The sequence below is a fragment of the Ursus maritimus genome, unplaced genomic scaffold (genome assembly GCF_017311325.1).
Source record: "Ursus maritimus isolate PB19 unplaced genomic scaffold, ASM1731132v1 scaffold_2, whole genome shotgun sequence".
In the NCBI taxonomy this organism is placed as follows: Eukaryota; Metazoa; Chordata; class Mammalia; order Carnivora; family Ursidae; genus Ursus; species Ursus maritimus.
This window is the reverse complement of record NW_024424452.1, coordinates 76,584,696-76,603,144: the sequence shown is the minus strand read 5'-3', so window position 1 is coordinate 76,603,144 and position 18,449 is coordinate 76,584,696. Positions and strand designations below refer to the sequence as shown.

Below are 18,449 nucleotides of genomic sequence, written 5' to 3'. Positions count from 1 at the left end.
GAAATGGGTATTGTAGAAGCCACTTTGATCAAAATCCACGAATGACCAAAAGATCATTGGGCCTCCAGCTGTTTACTTAATAAGCACTCTACTTTCTTTCCATCACAATGTACTAAAAGACAGATACTCTTCTTGATGTATTATCAGCTTGGGGGCTCCTTTAAGGTTGCTTCTCTCTGAGAAGTCTACCTGCTGATCACTAGAGGTCACACTGTGCTCGTTTCTCCTCCCAGTTTTTGTTCTATTTGGCTGCCAGAGCAGTCTCCAATCAAATCACACGGAACTGCAGAGCTTAGGTGAAGAAAACTCTGTATTCTAGTGTTAGCCTCTAATCAAATCTTTGAATTTCAAAAGTTCTGATCTTTAATATTCACTCTGATGTAGGACTGGTCTTGTTTTCTCTTAGCTTAACTATTCCGTATATCAAAATCTATTAGAGGATTATTTCACTAAATTTGCCTATAATTTCCAGGATCCAGCATGGGGTAGCACTTATTTAACAATATGGTATGTTCTGTTTTTACATTTTAACATACCATTAGAAATTCAGCCAATACAATTGTTCTCAAAGCTGCTGAAAATAATCATATACTAAACTTACTTGATAATGATATATTTTAAGAAACTGCATCGGGCGAATTTAGCCTATAAGACCGAAGTCACAATACCTCCTCACTACCTTAATTTTCAACTCAAAACTACAAAGATAGTCACCAAATAAATTACTATCAGGCTAACAGGTTAGTCATGCTATAACAGAAAGCCTATCTAAGAACAGTGAAAAATCAAGCTACAGAAGTAGGTTTGGGCCAGACTTCAGGCCTTTAATGCAAGGGTTTAAATTTTTACTCTTCAGGAAGACAGGAGCCTTTGAAAGATGTTTTAGCAAGAGACTGACATAATCAAAACTGTGCATTAGTAAGATAAATCATGGCACTGTGTACAATGGGTTGAAGCATTTAAGGGTGAGACTACTCTAGCCTCTTCTATCTCTCTGGCTGCCAAACAAATGTGTAAGAACTCATGCCTACCAGCTCTTCAACTTTTTACCAATTACTTCCCTCTTTTGAATATAAGGCCCTTTTCTCAGTTTTCAAGCCTTTCAACCTTATCTGAGACATTTTATATTGCTGCCACTCAAATGACCTCCTTAAACCTCTTCCCACCTTTATTTCAAACCACTCTCCTTCCCTTCAGAGCTTTACTTTGCTTGGCACCTTTCTTTATTCTAAGGTATCTGCAGAAGCTTCATGTTCAGTCAAACTTCGTTTCAGAAATGATTCCCTCTATGAGGACAACTTCAGCCCAATTCTTAAATGCACTGAAGTCTGCATTTTTTTACATTTTTTAAAAGATTTTATTTATTTGACGGAGAGAGAGCAAGAGAGACAGTGCACACAAGCAGGTGGAGCAGACTTCCCACTGAGCAGGGAGCCTGATGCAGGACTGGATCCCAGGACCCTGGGATCATGACCTGAGCCCAAGGCAGACTCAACCACTGAGCCACTCAGGTGCCCCGAAGTCTGCATTTTTAAGTGCCTATATAATGTCTCCACTTGGATCATTCCACTTGGATCATTCCACTCATCTCAACAGCTCCTCCTATTCGAATCCTCTGCAACTCTTCCACTTCTTTTTGAACATTACCAATTCTTCTAGTTGCCCCAGTTAAAAAACAATTAACTTTTCTTCTCTCTTTGAACTTTATTGCACAGATCTGTAACTTTAGATCCTAGCATTTATTCTCTCAACCAGTATACTCCAAGAAAGCAGCTAACTTTGTTTTATCCATCAGAATCCTACGTAGAACGTACCACATAGAAGCCTCAGTAAATATCTCTCGACATGGACATAGACGACAGAAAGGGAGCTCTGAAGAACAAGAGCTTGTTAGAGGCAAACTAAAACCAAGTTCTCTTCTGAATCCTAGACCAATGCTACTTCTACTATATTGCACTGTCAATGGCCAATCTATCTCCAAACCAGATCATTTACTTCCTCAAAACTCTGCTCAATGCACCCTCTTCATTTTTGCTACCAAGTACTTGTTATGAGAAACGTCAAATTTTTTAAGTGTTCATCCCTCCAAGCCTCTCTCTTCTGAAATATTTCTAGCACAATGATGTCAAAATAACATTCTTAGAACACCACTTCTCTTGCTGGATCTTTACTGTCTAATTCCTTGGGTTAGCTTTTAAAACCCATTACAATTCCCAAAATATAGCTTTTAGTTTCTATGCAAGCTTGTCTGCTTGCTATCACTTCCACCTATATCAAGTACATTATCTCTTTTATTCTCTTTCTCCTTGACAAGTAAGTATTATCTACCCACTAGAGACACACACACACGTACACCCCACGCTAGGAAAAGACCATTATTCATATTAGCAACATCAGTACATCTTATTTCAGTTCATGAAACATCTACATTCCAAAGAAGCAAAGTTTATAAGCCACACATCATTTTCTCTGAAAACCAAGTCAGGTCTTTCCTGACAACTCCAGGCCTAATTTTTCCCTTCTTTAAGCACCTGCTAAACAATTCAGCTTTTTGTATGGTTCACAAATGTTCAAATCCGATATCTTAGAATGTTAAAAGCACAAAAAGAAATCTCAGAATTCATCTGATTTGGTAGTAATGACTGGAATGAACAAAATATCCCAAGCCTGAGATAGAATTCCCAACATAAGAATCCTAGGCATATGTATTTTTTTAAAGCTTCATGAATAATTCTAATGTTCAGTCCTAGTTGAGGCAATCCAGTCTGCCCATTTTCAGATAAGAAAACTGACACACGAAGAAAATGTAAAGAAACTTGCCTAAGGCCATCTACCAGACTACTGGCCGCATAGAGTAGTGATAAAAACACAGGTTCACCAGATGTCCATTGACAGATGAATGGAAAAAGATGTGTATATACACATGTATGTACACACACACACACACACACACACACACTGGAATATTACTCAGCCATCAAAAAGAATGAAATCTGGGGCGCCTGTGTAGCTCAGTCGTTGTCTGACTTTGGCCCAGGGTGTGATCCTGGGGGTCCTGGGATCGAGCCCCACATCGTGTTCCCTGCTCCGCTGGGAGCCTGCTTCTTCCTCTCCCACTCCCCCTGCTTGTGTTCCCTTTCTCTCTGGCTGTATCTCTCTCTGTCAAATAAATAAACAAAATCTTTAAACAAACAAACAAAAAAAAGAATGAAATCTTGCCATTTGCAACAAAATGGATGGAACTAGAGGGTATGATGCTAAGCGAAGTAAGTCACTCAGAGAAAGATAAATACCATATAATTTCACTCATGTGAAATTTAAGAAAAAAACAGATGAACATAGGTAAAGGGAAGGAAAAATAAAATAAGATAAAAACACAGAGGGAGGCAAACCGTAAGAGACTCTTAATTATAGGAAACAAACTGAGGGCTGCTGGAGGGCAGTGGGTGGGGGGATGGGGTAAATGGATGATGGTCATTAAGGCAGGCACTTGATGTAATGAGCACTAGGTGTTTTATGCAACTGATGAATCATGAAATTCTACCCCTGAAATTAATAATACACTATATGTTAAATAAATTGAATTCAAATAAAAAGTAAGACCAAAACACAGCCTACTTAAGCTGTGGCTCATTGCTTATTAGCTGTGAGAACTTGGGCAAGTTGGTTAACTTTTTTGTGCCTCTCTTTTTTCATCTTTAAAATGACCTGGCTATCTCAAAAGAGTTGGAAAGAGGATAAAGTAAGTTGGTGGACATGAAACACTCAGAATAGAAATAAGCACCCAAAAAAGGCTCACTATTAATAATGCAAAAAAAGGGTTACAACCAAGCTCTGAGTTAGTTTTATGCCCTTTCCACTACACTAGTATGTATGTGTATTTTGACAACCAGCTTGTGTACTCCCGAGGGCAGAGCTGGTCTTCTGCTTCTTCAGTATTCCCCACCACAACAAATACATTGTTGGTAACTAAATAATATTTTGAATGAATTTTTGGATTTCTATTTCTGAGCCCTGACACCTCTGCCCTCCAAATTATACCAAAGCACCCAGAGGGCATAAAAAGAATTTTTATAACAATTCTTACTGTGAGCAAGGCATTGTTTTAAGCACTTTACATATTTTCTCTTGTTAGATTACAAATACTCTTATAATAAGAAATGCAAAATTAGCTTAGCACCTATAAGCCACAATACATTTTCTAACAAAGCTAGGTGTTACTTCTACATAAAATATGAAACAATTTTAACTAGTGATTCATTACGAAAATAAAGTCCTAAAATAAAATCAAAAAGATTTTCAAAAAATCTACCATTTATGAAGTTTATCCCAAGGGATTAACATTCTTACACTGCAAATACTCGAAAACAATTTCTCATACCCTTGCAACATGTACAATTTTATTTTTTGAAACTATTTAAAATATGGTGTTAAAACCAAAACAACATATAATTGGCACTAAAGTACAATCTGCAACATGTACATATTATGTTTCAAATAAAGAGTTCCATTTACGTATAAACTTCTAAACAAAAGGATTTCATACACCTGTTTCTATTTGAAGATGGCTTGAAAGAATAGCAAAGCACTTAAATTTTTTATAAATTTTTCTCTTCCTTTCATTACAAGCACTAGAATGTAAGCTATACATATTGACCTATTTCTCTATTCAGACAGTTGAAAAAAGTGGAAAGAACAATTTAGGAGTCCATGAACAATGGAAAAATAAAATAACCGATGTCCAAAGGTATGTTAGGTGTTAGTATCTTCTTTTTTTTTTTCATTACCAGCCAACCCAACTACCTGCCTCCATTCTGATATATCCTCAAATGTTTAATAATCTAAAGAGGTCATTATAAAACACATCCAACTCTTTTAAAAATAATTCAAAGGATATTATAAATAAGTAATTTGCCATTTTTTTTATTGCACACAAGTGCTGGAGTTTTACACAAAGATGTACCTCCGTCACACCTTCGTTCACAGACCTTTTCCTATTTAGGCAATCTGGCTTCATCTAACTTGTCTGAAAAGATCTAACACTGTTTTTAATAACGCAACACCTCTTTTATGTACCACATACTTTCTTTGGAATGTATATCCCAGGGCAAAGATAAACTTTTCTTCCCAAAGTTTTTCACATCAAGTTCCACAAAAAAGACTTTTTAAAAAAAACTGAGATACAACTGGCATAGAATAGTATGTTTGTTTCAAGTGTACAAAATAGTAATTCAATATTTGTATATATTGTGGTATGTTCACCACAAAGTACATCCCACACCACAAAGCTGTAATTTTTTTTCTTGTGATAATTTTTTAGATCTACTCTTAGCAACTTGAAGATATACAATACAGTACCATTACCCAGAGTCACCATGCTAAAAACTGCACGCCCAGGACAAGAAAGAATATTTTTAAAAAGTCATCAAAATATTTAAAGAAGAGGGATTACTTTATTATTTTATTTTGAATATTGATTATTTTATTCAGAAAAGAGATTTATGGTCTTAAAAAAAAGTTACAGGAACACAACAAAGAAAATAATTTCTCCAGAAGAAAGGCAAAGTTAGGATTTTCAAGGATATTTCCAATCATTATCTTAAAAATGATAAAACATGCTTATATATTTTTCTTCTATTTCTGCTCACTAAATGCACATTGACAAATGAGCAAGAAACTAGCAAAATTATCAAAGAAAAAACAACATAAGGGGTATAGAAATAAAATCACAAACCAAGAAATATTACCTTTGAAGTCAATGAAAACTAGGTAATATACTCAGAAAAAATACTACTAAGGACAAAAAAGAAAACAAAACAGACCATCTTGATTTAGATATCTATTAAGTCTCTCCAGTGTGACTGCCACTTTAGAGCTTCCAGCCTCCAAAGTCTGTCCCTTCCAATCCACTCTATCCTCAAAGAGATCGAATTAAAAGATCAATCTGACCTCATGCTCTCACTTAAACTATTGCCCTGGCTCATACGCTCAGCCAGGCTAAAAATCAGAGTTCATCTGCATAATTACCAGTCCCTTCAAAACTTGGCTCTAGCCTCCCTTCCCATCTCTCCCCACATATACTCTAGGAATCTTGCCTCTACCTGAAACAAAATTCTTCCATTTTGAACTATCCATCCTGCAAACCATTTATACAGACAAGTACTGAGATTCATAGAAATAACTCGTCCAAGGACATACAGCTAGTGATAGAACCCTATCTAGAATACAAATTCTACCCTTGGTGTTCCTAAAGATCGTTGTAATTATTCTTTGTAATTATGATATTTGTCAAATGTATGAGAATTGTTTAAATATCAGGTTTTTCTCACTAGCTCTAAATATGAGCTTCTCCAAGATGATCCTACTGGGTGCAAGAAGAATAGATTTTTTTTTTTTAGTCTTAAAGAAATAAACCACTCTGATAAGGGATGTTGTTAACAAAGGGGCTATACAGGGTGGGGACAGAGTGTATAGGAAATCTCTGTAACTTCACCCAATTTCAATTTTGCTGTTAACATAAAATGGCTCTATAAAATAGTCTTTTTTTTAATTAATTAAGCTTTACTAAGTTTACTATAAGAATTTATACTTGTTCTCAAGGTCAGCTGGTCACACATCAATAACCCCAGGGACTACGTAGTCTGAAACCTATGGGAAAATGTGGAAGTTCCACAAACCAGGGTTTACTTCCAGCACATTGTGAGGCACTGGCATTTATGTGTGCCCAATTAAGTAGATTTAGAGATTATATTCGTTTTAACTAAACTGACTCTCACAACATGGAGAAGTAGATTTGAAAAAATTCCTGCAAAGACTGCAAAGATAATAACTACACCAGCACAAGTCAACAAGAAAATTGCAGAGCTAAGATTCTTAACTAGTACAAGCTATTCATCAATCACATCATGATTTAAAATAATCTAGTCAGTCAATCACAAAGCTCTCATCAGAAATTATTTGAGAGAAAAAAAGTACCATTAATAGAAAGTATTAGACCGTTCATTTTTCTCATCTTTTTTAAACATCTAATTTATGTAACTTGTTAGTATACTATTATACTAATATCATATTGGCACATGCACATAACTTATAAACAATTAAGCACGTATTAAAAGATGCATGCACATGGTTTTATTGACTGCGGGGGGACACACACAAAAAATTTTGAATATCCACTGCTTAAAGCACAGACCAAATCTTTTTCCTCTTTGCCAGTTTGCCAGGACTGAGGGCAGTATATTAGCCTCCCAGAGATGTCCCAGTCCTAATCCCTGAATATGTTACATGTTAAAACAGTCTGCAGATGTGATTAAATTAGGGATTGAGATGGGGATATAATCCTGGATTGTCTTGGTGGGCCCAATGTAATCACAAAAATGCTTCTAAAAAAGAGGTAGGAGGATCAGTCATTTAGTAGATGTGAAGACTGAAGCTAGAGGTTAGAATGATGTGAGGAAGGTAGCCCTAGAAGCTGAAAAGGTCAAGAAACAAATTCTTTACCTCAAAGACTCGAGAAGGAGCAAGCCCAGTTAAAGACTTTAGCCCAGTTAAGACTTATTTTGGACTTCTGACCCCAGAACTGTAAGATAATAAATGTAAGCTGCCACTAAATTTTTGGCAACTTGTTAACAGCAGCAGTAAGAAATAATAGAAATAATTCCTGGGACATAGGACTTCCACTGACAAAACCAGGGTAAGCTGGTCACCCTATTTTTAGGTTTTCAAGGCCTATAACAACATATGGTACATAATAAGCATGAGAAAAATCTTTGTTGAATAATTTTATAATGAAATATATAGATTATATACCCTATTTATATTTTATGATGAAATATATAGATAATATACCCTTACTATTTTATAAAGACCTGTCATATGTATCTCATTTCATTCTCCTAACAACCCCGTGAAGTGTGAATGAATTTAGTTTTCCTACTTTTAGGATACAAGAATTAAGGTTCAAAGAAATTACATACCATGTCCGAGGACATGTATCTAGTAAATGATGGAGCCATATCTAGAATACAGGCTGGATCTTTGACAACAGTCAGGATCCTCTGCCACAAATCAGGCTGCCTAGATTCCAATTCAAGCTCCTAAACTTAATAGCTGCTTAACCTTGCCAAATTGTTTAATTTACCTATTTCCTTAACTATAAAACGCAAAATAAGGTTAACAATAATACTTACCTCATTGGGTTGTGAAGATTGAATGTACTAAAATGTGTAAAGTATACACCACAAGCTAGACACAGACACAGATGACAATACTAATCATTATTGCTCTGTGTTGCAGCTACAGTACGTTTATGCCTAAAATACTCTGTACTACTTGATAAAGAATCACATAATACATGCAAAAGTAAAAAATAGCAACTAAAATGACTAATAAGATGGAAGGATGGGTTTTGTGTGAAAGCAATCCAAGGTTAGGACTCTAGGCTGAAAAGACAGGAGGAGATGGGAGACATATTGGAGATCTATTAAAGTGTGAGTGTATAAAAAAGGTGATAAAAAACTTCAGTAATATTGGTAGGAGGGAGGAGAATCTTAGAAACTAGAGAACTGTACTATGAACACACAGCACTCATAAATTACAAAATGATACAGCTTAAAAAAATGGATCACAAAATTTGGGGACAATTTATAAATGTCAAAGAGGACAAAAATGGCTACTAAAAGGAGTTTAACTACTCTTCTGTAAACATCTAACCCTACAATGGTTTAACATACCCATTATTGGTAAAGGGGAATGGAGATACTGGGAAATGACATATAGACCAGACTGTAACAAGGATTAGACCCGCACAGTTGAATCAGTGCAGTAATTTCAATATTTCGACTTCCCAAGGAAGAGTGTCTCAAAGACATACCCTCTGCCAATCACTATCAAGTACCCCTCCTCTTCTCAAATCTCATCATCACCCTTCCAAGAAAATCTCAAGCCCAAATATCCTCTTTTCAACGCCCTTTAATGGCTTCAATAAAGAATAATTAAAATGTCCCTAAATTTGGCAGTCCAAACCAATTCAAAATGTACTAAAATCCAATTGTTTCTTAAGCTAAAGTTTCTCAACTTTTCACTCCTTACTTAAACCCTCAACATCCATTCTTCACTGTGAGAGTCAACAAACTTTACAGAACTTTATGACTACTACTTTCAATACCAGGCTGACTGATTTTTTTTTCCTAACAGGTCGTGATCTTCTCACTATTACTAATGAATAAAGCGGAGAAACCATATTGAAGTTAGCCTAAGCAAAAAACAGCCAGAAGTTACACAAATAGAAGCATGGTTAATTTAAATTCACAAACGATTTTAGGAAACACGCTGTAATGTGTGACCTTATCTTCACCATCTACTTAAAATTTTTTAAAAACTCATGTTTAAGGGTACAAATTTTCAACTAATAGATAACTAAGTCCTGGAGATCTGCTATGGAGTATAGGGCATATATATAATGATATTGTATGACAATCATTAAACTTACTATGAGACTAGGTTTCAATTATTCCAACCACAAAAAAGAAATGATAATTATGTGACATGATAAAAGTGGCAACTATCACTACAATAGCATTCATATTACAATACATAAATGTATCAAGTCAACATGTTGTACATCTTAATACACAGGACCACAATGACATGTACACAATGTCAAATATATTTCAATAAAAAAAAATCAGAGATACTGGTACATTTTAAACTTGAAATGAAAAGTGTAACCTCTTTGCCCTATGAGCCATTTCAGAAAGTGCTGGTGAAAAATAACATAATCTAAAGTTGGGCGAGATCAAGGAGAAAGAAGAAAGAAATGATATATTTCCTGTAAATTACCAAGCAGACCCCAGGAAAAGGTGGTTATGAACACAAGGTTTTGGTATCTCTATCTCACCTACAAATTTAAATTTAAAATGGGGTGATTGGACTCATCTCCTGCATGCATGGTACCCAACGTGATACTAAAAAGTAGAAAGGGGGGATGCCAGCGGTCCTATTAAAAGGGTTTGGAATTAAAGTCAAAAGGCCAAAAGCCTTGTTCTCTAACTTCTATCAATCTTTCCACCAGAATTCCTCAGCCTGGAAAGTGTTTTCCTTTTCCTCTCATTTATTATTTTATGTAAGCAACAACTCTACAATTTCAGTATCTTTGGAATCTATTAAACAGAAAAAATGAACACACTGTTGGTGTTTTCCGGAAATAAACAAGAGACTTAGTTTATCTAGACTTTAATATAATAAATAGCAAATCGTTTTGACTGAAGCAGCAGCTTTTCAGTCATCTAACGTCACACATCTTTAAAGAAATTCCACAGGAGGGAAAAAATGGCTTTTCCCAGCATAATGATAGCAATCCTTTTACTGACAAGGTCTCTTTGCGCCTCAAAGACACCCAAATGTGCCAAGGTTCAACAGAAACTCCATAAACTTTTAGGAACAAAGCACTCTTCCCGCCTTCAAAATACAGGACTTATGCTCCCATTACTAAGGGACATTATCCAAGGCACACCACCAGAACCTACTGTACACACTACTCTTAAGACACTCTACTAAACCAACGGCTTTTCATCATCTACCCCTTGAAAAAGTGCTTCATAACGCCCCCCAAAGTTTCCAAGAACAGCAGCCCTAAGTGTACTCGAGGCCAAAGACAGTAAGACATGACCAGAACTACTGCTTGTACATTACTCTCACCCTCGTGACAATCATGCTTTTAAAATCGCACCTCGGGAACATATCACATCCGCCACTCTCTACCCTTATCGCATTATGAAAGCGAGTGGCTGGCAGTAAACCCGAGCAACTTACCTAGCATTTATCTGAGAACTACCCGAACACCCCACCGTCTCCAAGGGCAGAGTAACTGAGTACAAAGACACTCAGGTGGTCCCTTCTACTCTGGCACCTTTCCCTCCCACCTAGTCTCGGTAAATGCCAAAACACACCATGGAAATCGTACAGAACGTAGCCAGGCCAGTCAGCTGGAGAGCCGCGAGGTAATCGGTGTGTCGCTCCGTAAAGGCCTGGGAGACCCGCACCCTAAAAGCCAAGATGAGCTGGGGGTGTGACCTGGGCTGCTCCCTTCTCCCCTCTCGAGAAACTCCCGTATTGTCGCGGCGACTCACCAGACCAGAGAGCACAGAGACAGGCAGGAGACCAGGGCCAAGGCCCGGCGGTACTTCTTCATCTTCTCCTCCTTCTTTCCCCTGCCAGAAGGCGGCACATCCTCCCGGCAGCCGCCACTGCCGAGGCCAAGATGGAGGAGCCGGAGCAGGAGCGAGAGGATGGGACCGAGAGTCCTAAGGGCTGCGGCGCTGGGGGAGCAGCTCCTCCGCGGCTGGCTTACGGGCCGCCCTCTCCGAGGGGCCCACGGCGGCGCCGACAGGGGCGCTTCACAGGAGGACTCCGGGGACTGCCGCTGCTGCCGCAGCCGCCCGCTCGTCCGCGCCCGCCTCCTCCAGCCGCCGCCGCCGCCACTGCCGCCCCATATCCCCCCCGCCCGCCCCGGCTCTCCCTCAGTGCTGCCGACGACCAACGGCCGCGGCGTACTCGTCTCCCAACAGCCAATCGCCGGCGGGGCCGCGCCACCTCACACACCGCTGAGCTGGAAGAAGACGCGTCACCCACGTCCCGCGGCGCTCGCGCCCCCACCAGCCTTCGCGCGGGCCACGCCCCCTCCGACGTCTCAGGCGGAGGAGCGGGAGGGGGAGGACACAAAACGCGAGAGCCGGTGTTGCCGCCGCCCCGCCCACCTCAAAGCCCGCCGGGTCAGTGGCTCCCGTTCAGGAAGTCGGAGAGGAGCCCCATGACCCTCAGCGGTCTTCTTTGCATTGGCCCGCCCCCTCGCCCAGGGCGTGCCGAGTCCGCGCAAGGCCCCTTGGGAGTTGTAGTTTGTCCTCCGGAACGCTCCTTTCCCTTTCCCCTCCCCTCCCAGAATCAGTTTTGATGGAGAGGTCTATAGTTTCTCTTCTCACCGCCAGAATGACCAGCTCTGGAATTGCTATATTCAGTTCTCCTCTTTTGAGCACAGTTCGTGGGATGGATGGTCTAGAATGACGGTGGGGAAAAAAGCTGTAACTAATAAAATTTAAAAGGTGTTTTCCGGGTGTCGATGGGCCCGACCCATCGAGTTAGGTGCTGATTGGTAAGCGAAAAGGGGTGTGCCAAGATTTCCTCTCACCTGATTGGTTGGAGCAGAAAGTCTCTTGCTGCTTCTCCGCCTCGGGGAGAATCAGCGCCGCTGATTCCTGTATTGGGGTCGCCGGGTTTGGTCTGCATTCTGTTGGATTCGTGCTTAGGGTGCACCGCGAAGGGGCCGGAAAGGAAAACTTGGGCTGCCGCTGAGGGAGCCTCAAGTCCGGGAGTTCGCCGAAAGCGAGGAAGGCGGTCACGTACACACGCCTATTGCTACTGTGCGGAGCAAAAGTGTCTGGTTCTCAATCTTTAGTAACGAGCAGTGTGCACTCTAGATTTTTATGCCACGGGGGTCCCTGAAGATCTCTCGGAAGCGATTTCTGCCTGAAATTCCAAAATGCTTGACCTCTTTTCTTCCCAAGCTCCTCTTGGAGCTCTCTTAGATGGCAGAGAGTAGAGGAAGAGGCGTTAGCTTCTGCTCAGAGAAGAGGTTCGGCCTCTGGCCTAACGTGTTCCTTCTTCTGTCTCTGGCGGTATATTCGTTTCAGACCCTGTGTCTCTACGGAGGGATGCTTCTTTTACCAGATAACAAATATAAAAGTATAACTCAGTGGTTTCCTTTTTTTGTCTTGACTGTCGGGAGATTCAAAGCTCTCTTCCCGAGAAAGCAGCCAGATAAATGGGGGCATAGAGGCTCCAATTGTCTGTGCTGTGGAACATGGCACAATGTTTAGTGGGGGAAAAAAATGTTTGAACCAAATATTATTAGAGCATGGGTCATGTATGGCCCATGAGGCCATAGGGGGAAAAATAAAACACCTTGGTAAAATGCTTGAATGAGATGAAATTTCCTTATGAACCTTTTAAGTTGAGTTTATTGGTAATTGTATTCCCAGGGACCTGAATGATTTGACCCATTCTAAGAGTCTTGATATAAGTCAACTGGATATATTATTAAAATTCTATAAATGATGATGTGGGAACTAATTTTTCCGGGAATAATTAGGTAACAGTTCCAATGATCTGCTGATACCACTCTTAGTATGTAACAATAAAATCCTTTCATCTCTATCTGTGCAGTAGGCAAGCATTTGTCTCACTCAAGAGCAGTAGAAAATGATTGAAATGACAGTTAAAAAGAAGGTAGGGACAATAGAAAGATGGTGATTATGTGACATTCTTGACCATGTTGAGCACCCTTTTCCTTTCATTCAGGATAGGGAACAGGTCCTCCCGCCGTGATCCTCAGTAGATTACAGCCAAGAAGTCTGATTAGAATACATGCTTATCCCAAGGCTGGCAAATTATCAGGCACCTTTTCTATTCCCTATCTTTCTCACTCCAAACCACAAGCCCACCCACTACTTTTCTGCAAATCCCTGTAATGATCTTCTGAAATATACAACTGGTAGAATTTTTCTTTCTCTTTTTCTTTCTCTCTCCTCGCCTGTTCTCTTTCTTTTTTTCTTTCTTTCTTCTTTTGTTTCTTGCTTCTTTCTTCCTTTTTCCTACCATTGCGCTTTATTAATATCCCTGTGGCAGGGTTGCCATTCACCTATTCAATCATTAGCTTTCACTATTTCAATCAATAAATATCCTTTTTCTTTCTGCTAGCTTCATTTCCATAGTTTCATGTTAAGGTTTAGTCTTCAGTCCTCTGAGCTTTTTCATTTTTCAATTGGGTACTTCATAATTTCAGTTAATAACTATACTGTTAACTCCCATGTCTATAGCCCAACCTCTCTTCAGGCAGTTGCTAGACACAACATTGAAATATTCTACCATCACTTCAAATTTTCCCTGAATAAAATAGAACTCATCTTCCCCATAAATTAGCTTCTTCACCTGACTTTCTATTTGTGTTAGTTCTTCCTCGTTTTAAGACTTCAGATAGAATAAGAGAAGTTCCATGGAATTGACCTTTGAAAAACTGGATGTTTTTCTACATGCTTATTAAATATAAGGGGGGAAAGTTTGTTATAACTCAGTAGGTAAATATAACAAGAAAATTAGTTTGAATTACAAAATAAATTTAGTATAGATAAATGTGACCATATTTAATATATAACATAGGCCAAAGAATGGCAAGAAGGAATATAGAAAATCGTTAAGACATGAGCTAAGTAACTACCATCTACAACCTCTTAACTATACCACAGTGGTTCTCAACCTGGGGCAATTTTTCCCCTTGGGGAAAAAATGGCAATATTTGGAGACACTGAGGAAGTGCCACATCGAGTGGGTAGAAACCAGGAATGCTACATCCTACAATGCACAAAACAAAAAATTACTTGGCTTGAAAAGTCAAAAGTACAAAGCTTGAGGAAACTCTGCTATAACAGAATCTCCAATTCAGTGAAACCTATTAATCACTGATCACACACACAATAACACATGTGCACTGCAGATGCCAACATTATTCTGGGTCACCAAGAATTAAACTGCCAGATGAACATGAGTTCTTCATTCTTCAATGTTGTCCAGAAACTCTGGACAGCTCAAGTCTCTGCCCTGATAAAGATCGGTTACTCTGGGACGCCTGGGTGGCTCAGTCAGTTAAGCGTCTGCCGTCAGCTCAGGTCCTGATCCCAGGGCATCGAGCCATATTGGGCTCCTTGTTCAGCGGGGAACCTGCTTCTCCCTCTGCCTGCTGTTCCCCCTGCTCATGCTCTTGCGCGCGCTCTCTTTCTGATAAATAAATAAATAAATAAATAAATAAATAAATAAAATCTTTTTTTAAAAAAAGTAAAAGATAATAATTTAAAAAATATGAGTGTTTCTCAGTAAGGAGAAGTATTTTTCAGGTACTCTTGTTTCAATGATATGTATGTGTGTGTACATGCATGCTTGTGTGTATAATATAAATTGTGGGTGTTGATGAGGGAACGAAGGCAAGATGAGGACAAAGCAGAAGCTGACACCCTGCAACCCCCCCCCCCATGGGATGTATGTGACATTCCTCAGGCACTCCTGGCTGCCCGACAGTCAACCTATAGATACCACAATCTTGCAAGACTTAAGTCTCCCTCAGTTTACAAATGTCTTAGTAGTTTACAAGAACAAAGCTATCAATAACCTAGCTTCCAGAAGGGAATGTATGTAGACACAGTTAAATTTCCTTACTACCTACAGCCCATTGACAAGCCTTGGAAACAGGCAGAGTGACATTCCTCTAGGAACTCAGCTGCCTCCATGTTAATACTTTGCTAAGGGCAAAAGGCAGTCCTAGCCTGACCCCCTCCCCTCCACCGAGATCCTGTAAGTCTACTTTAACGTATAAAAATTCCTTTGGAAACTTCCTTTATCTCTAACCGCCCCCTCCCCCCAGATATGTGTTGGCAATCATCCCCCAAGCATATGGCCCACCGATATACATCTGAAGGGTCCCATGACTAAGGTTTTAGTAGACAGTAATAAATGACCTTTTCCCAACAGTAGCTAGCCCCCTCAAGGTCCCGGAAACCTTGCTTCCAAAATTCCTTAGAGACGTACGCTATCCCAACTTGAGGGTATATAATGGGCCATTCCTCACAACCCCAGTGCAGCAGCTCTTTCTGCCCACGGGTCCTGTCCCCGTGCTTTAATAAACCACCATTTTGCACCAAAGACGCCTCAAGAATTCTTCCTTGGTCCTCAGCTCCAGACTCCACCCACTGAACCTCACCTATATCCCACAACCTCATCAGGTGTCACATGATTTTAGAGGAAAAGAAAATTTTTTCTCTTCTGAGGAAATTATCAGGGAAGACTTCAAGGAGAAGGCAGATTTGAGGTTTACCTTAACAGATGACTAGGATTTTCACAGAGATGTGAGGAGATATTTCAGGTAGCGAGAACAATAAATCCTAGAATCTAATTAAAAACTACCTCAACAATTATATGCCTTCAAATTTGGTCTGCTTGACACTTGGTATTCTGTGTTTGAAATAAACAGTGATGGTGAGCTCTAAGCAAATAAAATAAGTAGATATTTATTAAACTCATAAAAAACACCTCACTTTAGGTCATATGATGATTTTAAAGAGCAGTCAAGACACTGAAGAGCATTAAAATAACAAAATGTGGTGCGAGTACAAAGTGATCAAAGTGAGTTCAGGATAATTAACTTGGGTAGAGATCATGCAAGCGACATGCGCCATTACTTCTGCCTACAAAACCCCATAAAACAACAGGAAAGGGTTTGTTTGTTTGTTTGTTTGCAGATAAAGCCACAAGAATGGGGCGAGCAGATGAGGGACCAGAAGAACAAAGCTTTGAAGTTGGAAAGCAGATAGTTAGGAAATGACTTCCGAAAGTAACCATTTGCTGTCTTCCAAGGCTAATCCTGGTTAGCCCCTGTTAACAGTCCTGGCATAATTAATAATAGTATCAACTTCAACTTTCTTTTTTTTATTTTTTTTTCAACTTTCTTTTTTTAAAAAGATGCATTTATTTATTTGAGAGAGAGAGAGCCAGTGGGAGAGAGAGAGAATTTTACTTTCAAATGTGTTCTGGTTTGAAAAATAAATAATATAATCATCCTCAACACAGCAGACATGAGAAAACTAAATCCTAATTTAGCAATAAGAAATGGCCAAAAAAAAAACCAACCCAGGTTTGTGATACAGAATCCCCAAACAGCTCATTCAGGAAATGACACCAAGTACTCCTGGAGGTAAGGTTAAAGTTACATGTGTTTGGTGGTGGTGATAGTGGGGAAGGGTTTCCCTCCACTCTGATGAGGGAACAGAAGGCAAGCTGAGGACAAAGCAGAATCTGACACCCCACAACCCCCCCTCCCCCCCAATGGGATATATGTGACATTCCTCAGGCACTCCTGGCTACCCTAAAGCTAAGGGAAGGAAAGGAAAAACAAATACTTAACTTTTGGAGGTCACAATCCTGCAGGACCTGAGTCTCCCTCAGTTTACAAATGTCTTAGCAATCTACAAAACAAAGCATTTCTATCAATAACCTAACTTCCAGAAGGAAATGTAAATACAATTGAATATCTTTGTAACCTGCCGCCCCTTGACAAATACTTGAAGCGGGCAGAGTGTAATGTTCCTCCAAGAAGTTCCCAACTATCTTCATGTTAATACCTTGCTAGAAGGAAAAACAACCTTAACATGACAATGGCAAGGCCTCTGGTATCCTGTGAGTCTTCTTTAATATATGAAAATCCCTTTGAAACCTCCCTTTTCCTTACCTCCCCCAACCCCATAGTATATAATCAGCCACCCCTCACAACCCAGCCACCCCTCACAACCTCTTTCTGCCAACGGGCCCTGTCCCCGTGCTTTAATAAACCACCTTTTTGCACCAAAGATGTCTCAAGAATTCCTTCTTGGTCATCGGCTCCAGACCTCACCTCACCAATATCCCCAAACCACATCAACTCTACATGTCTAGATGACTACTCCTCTCCTACCTCTAGCAAAAGACTGGATTTATTATCAGGGGAGGATTGATTGGGAATTGATACCCTGGATTGGGGAACACCTAGCATAATTTAAGGCAGGAATACCTGAAAAAATAAGAATATGTGGTTGGGGAAATTTGAATAAGGACTGATCATTAAATGATAAATTATTATTTTTTATTAGATATAATAATGCCATTGAGGTTATATAGAAAATGCTTATTTTGAGGAAATTTATGCTGAAATATTTAAGAGTGAAATGTCATGAGAATGGCGTCTTACCTTTAAAGGTTCAGAGAGAGGGGGAGAGCAAGAAGAAATGCGGCCAGGTGTTAGCCATTGTCAAATCTAGGTGGAGGGGATACAGGTGGCTATTGTACTATTCCTTCAACTTTTCTATGTTTTAAAAAAATTTTATAATAGCAATTTGAGGATAGAATGAACACACACTTGGTTCTGAGACCCCAGCCCTTTTCCGGTACTGGCAGCCAGTCTCTCCGCCACCAGGCAGGAGATTAGAAGAATCTTCTCTGGAGAATGTGATTATTCTAAGAGGAAAGACCTAAATGATACTGCCACCTGAGTTTTCTCAGCCAATTCACACCATGGAAAGGTCATAGTCAAGTCCAGCCATGTGCTCCGAGTATCCAATAATCTTTTTAGTGCCCTCCTCTTAAAAGGAACAGACAACTGATGATGACCAGCCAAAAAGAAAATGCTCTAACATCTAAAACAAGCAGGGACATAGAAACTTGGAGTAGAAGAGAAAGACTATGCAGTAAGAAAGAGCCTTAAAAAAAGAAATTCTAAGATTACCAGACTTTGCTACCATAAGACAGGAACAGGAGACTATAAAAAAGGAACAGGTCAACAACAACAACAACAAAAGATCTTTTATACATTAAAGATG

The 18,449-nt window shown here is 39.5% G+C and overlaps 1 protein-coding gene across 2 annotated transcripts in view; it reads right to left on the bottom strand.

Moving 5' to 3' along the window:
* Positions 1 to 11,335, bottom strand: part of SUCO (SUN domain containing ossification factor) — a 90,535-nt gene extending 79,200 nt beyond the window's left edge. For both annotated transcript variants that reach the window (XM_040636222.1, XM_040636221.1), the window contains exon 1: positions 11,130 to 11,335. In XM_040636222.1, coding sequence (XP_040492156.1) covers positions 11,130 to 11,191 — 62 coding nt within the window. In that variant the 5' untranslated portion in view covers positions 11,192 to 11,335. The remainder of the gene's footprint in view (positions 1 to 11,129) is intronic.
* Positions 11,336 to 18,449: the final 7,114 nt, after the last annotated feature.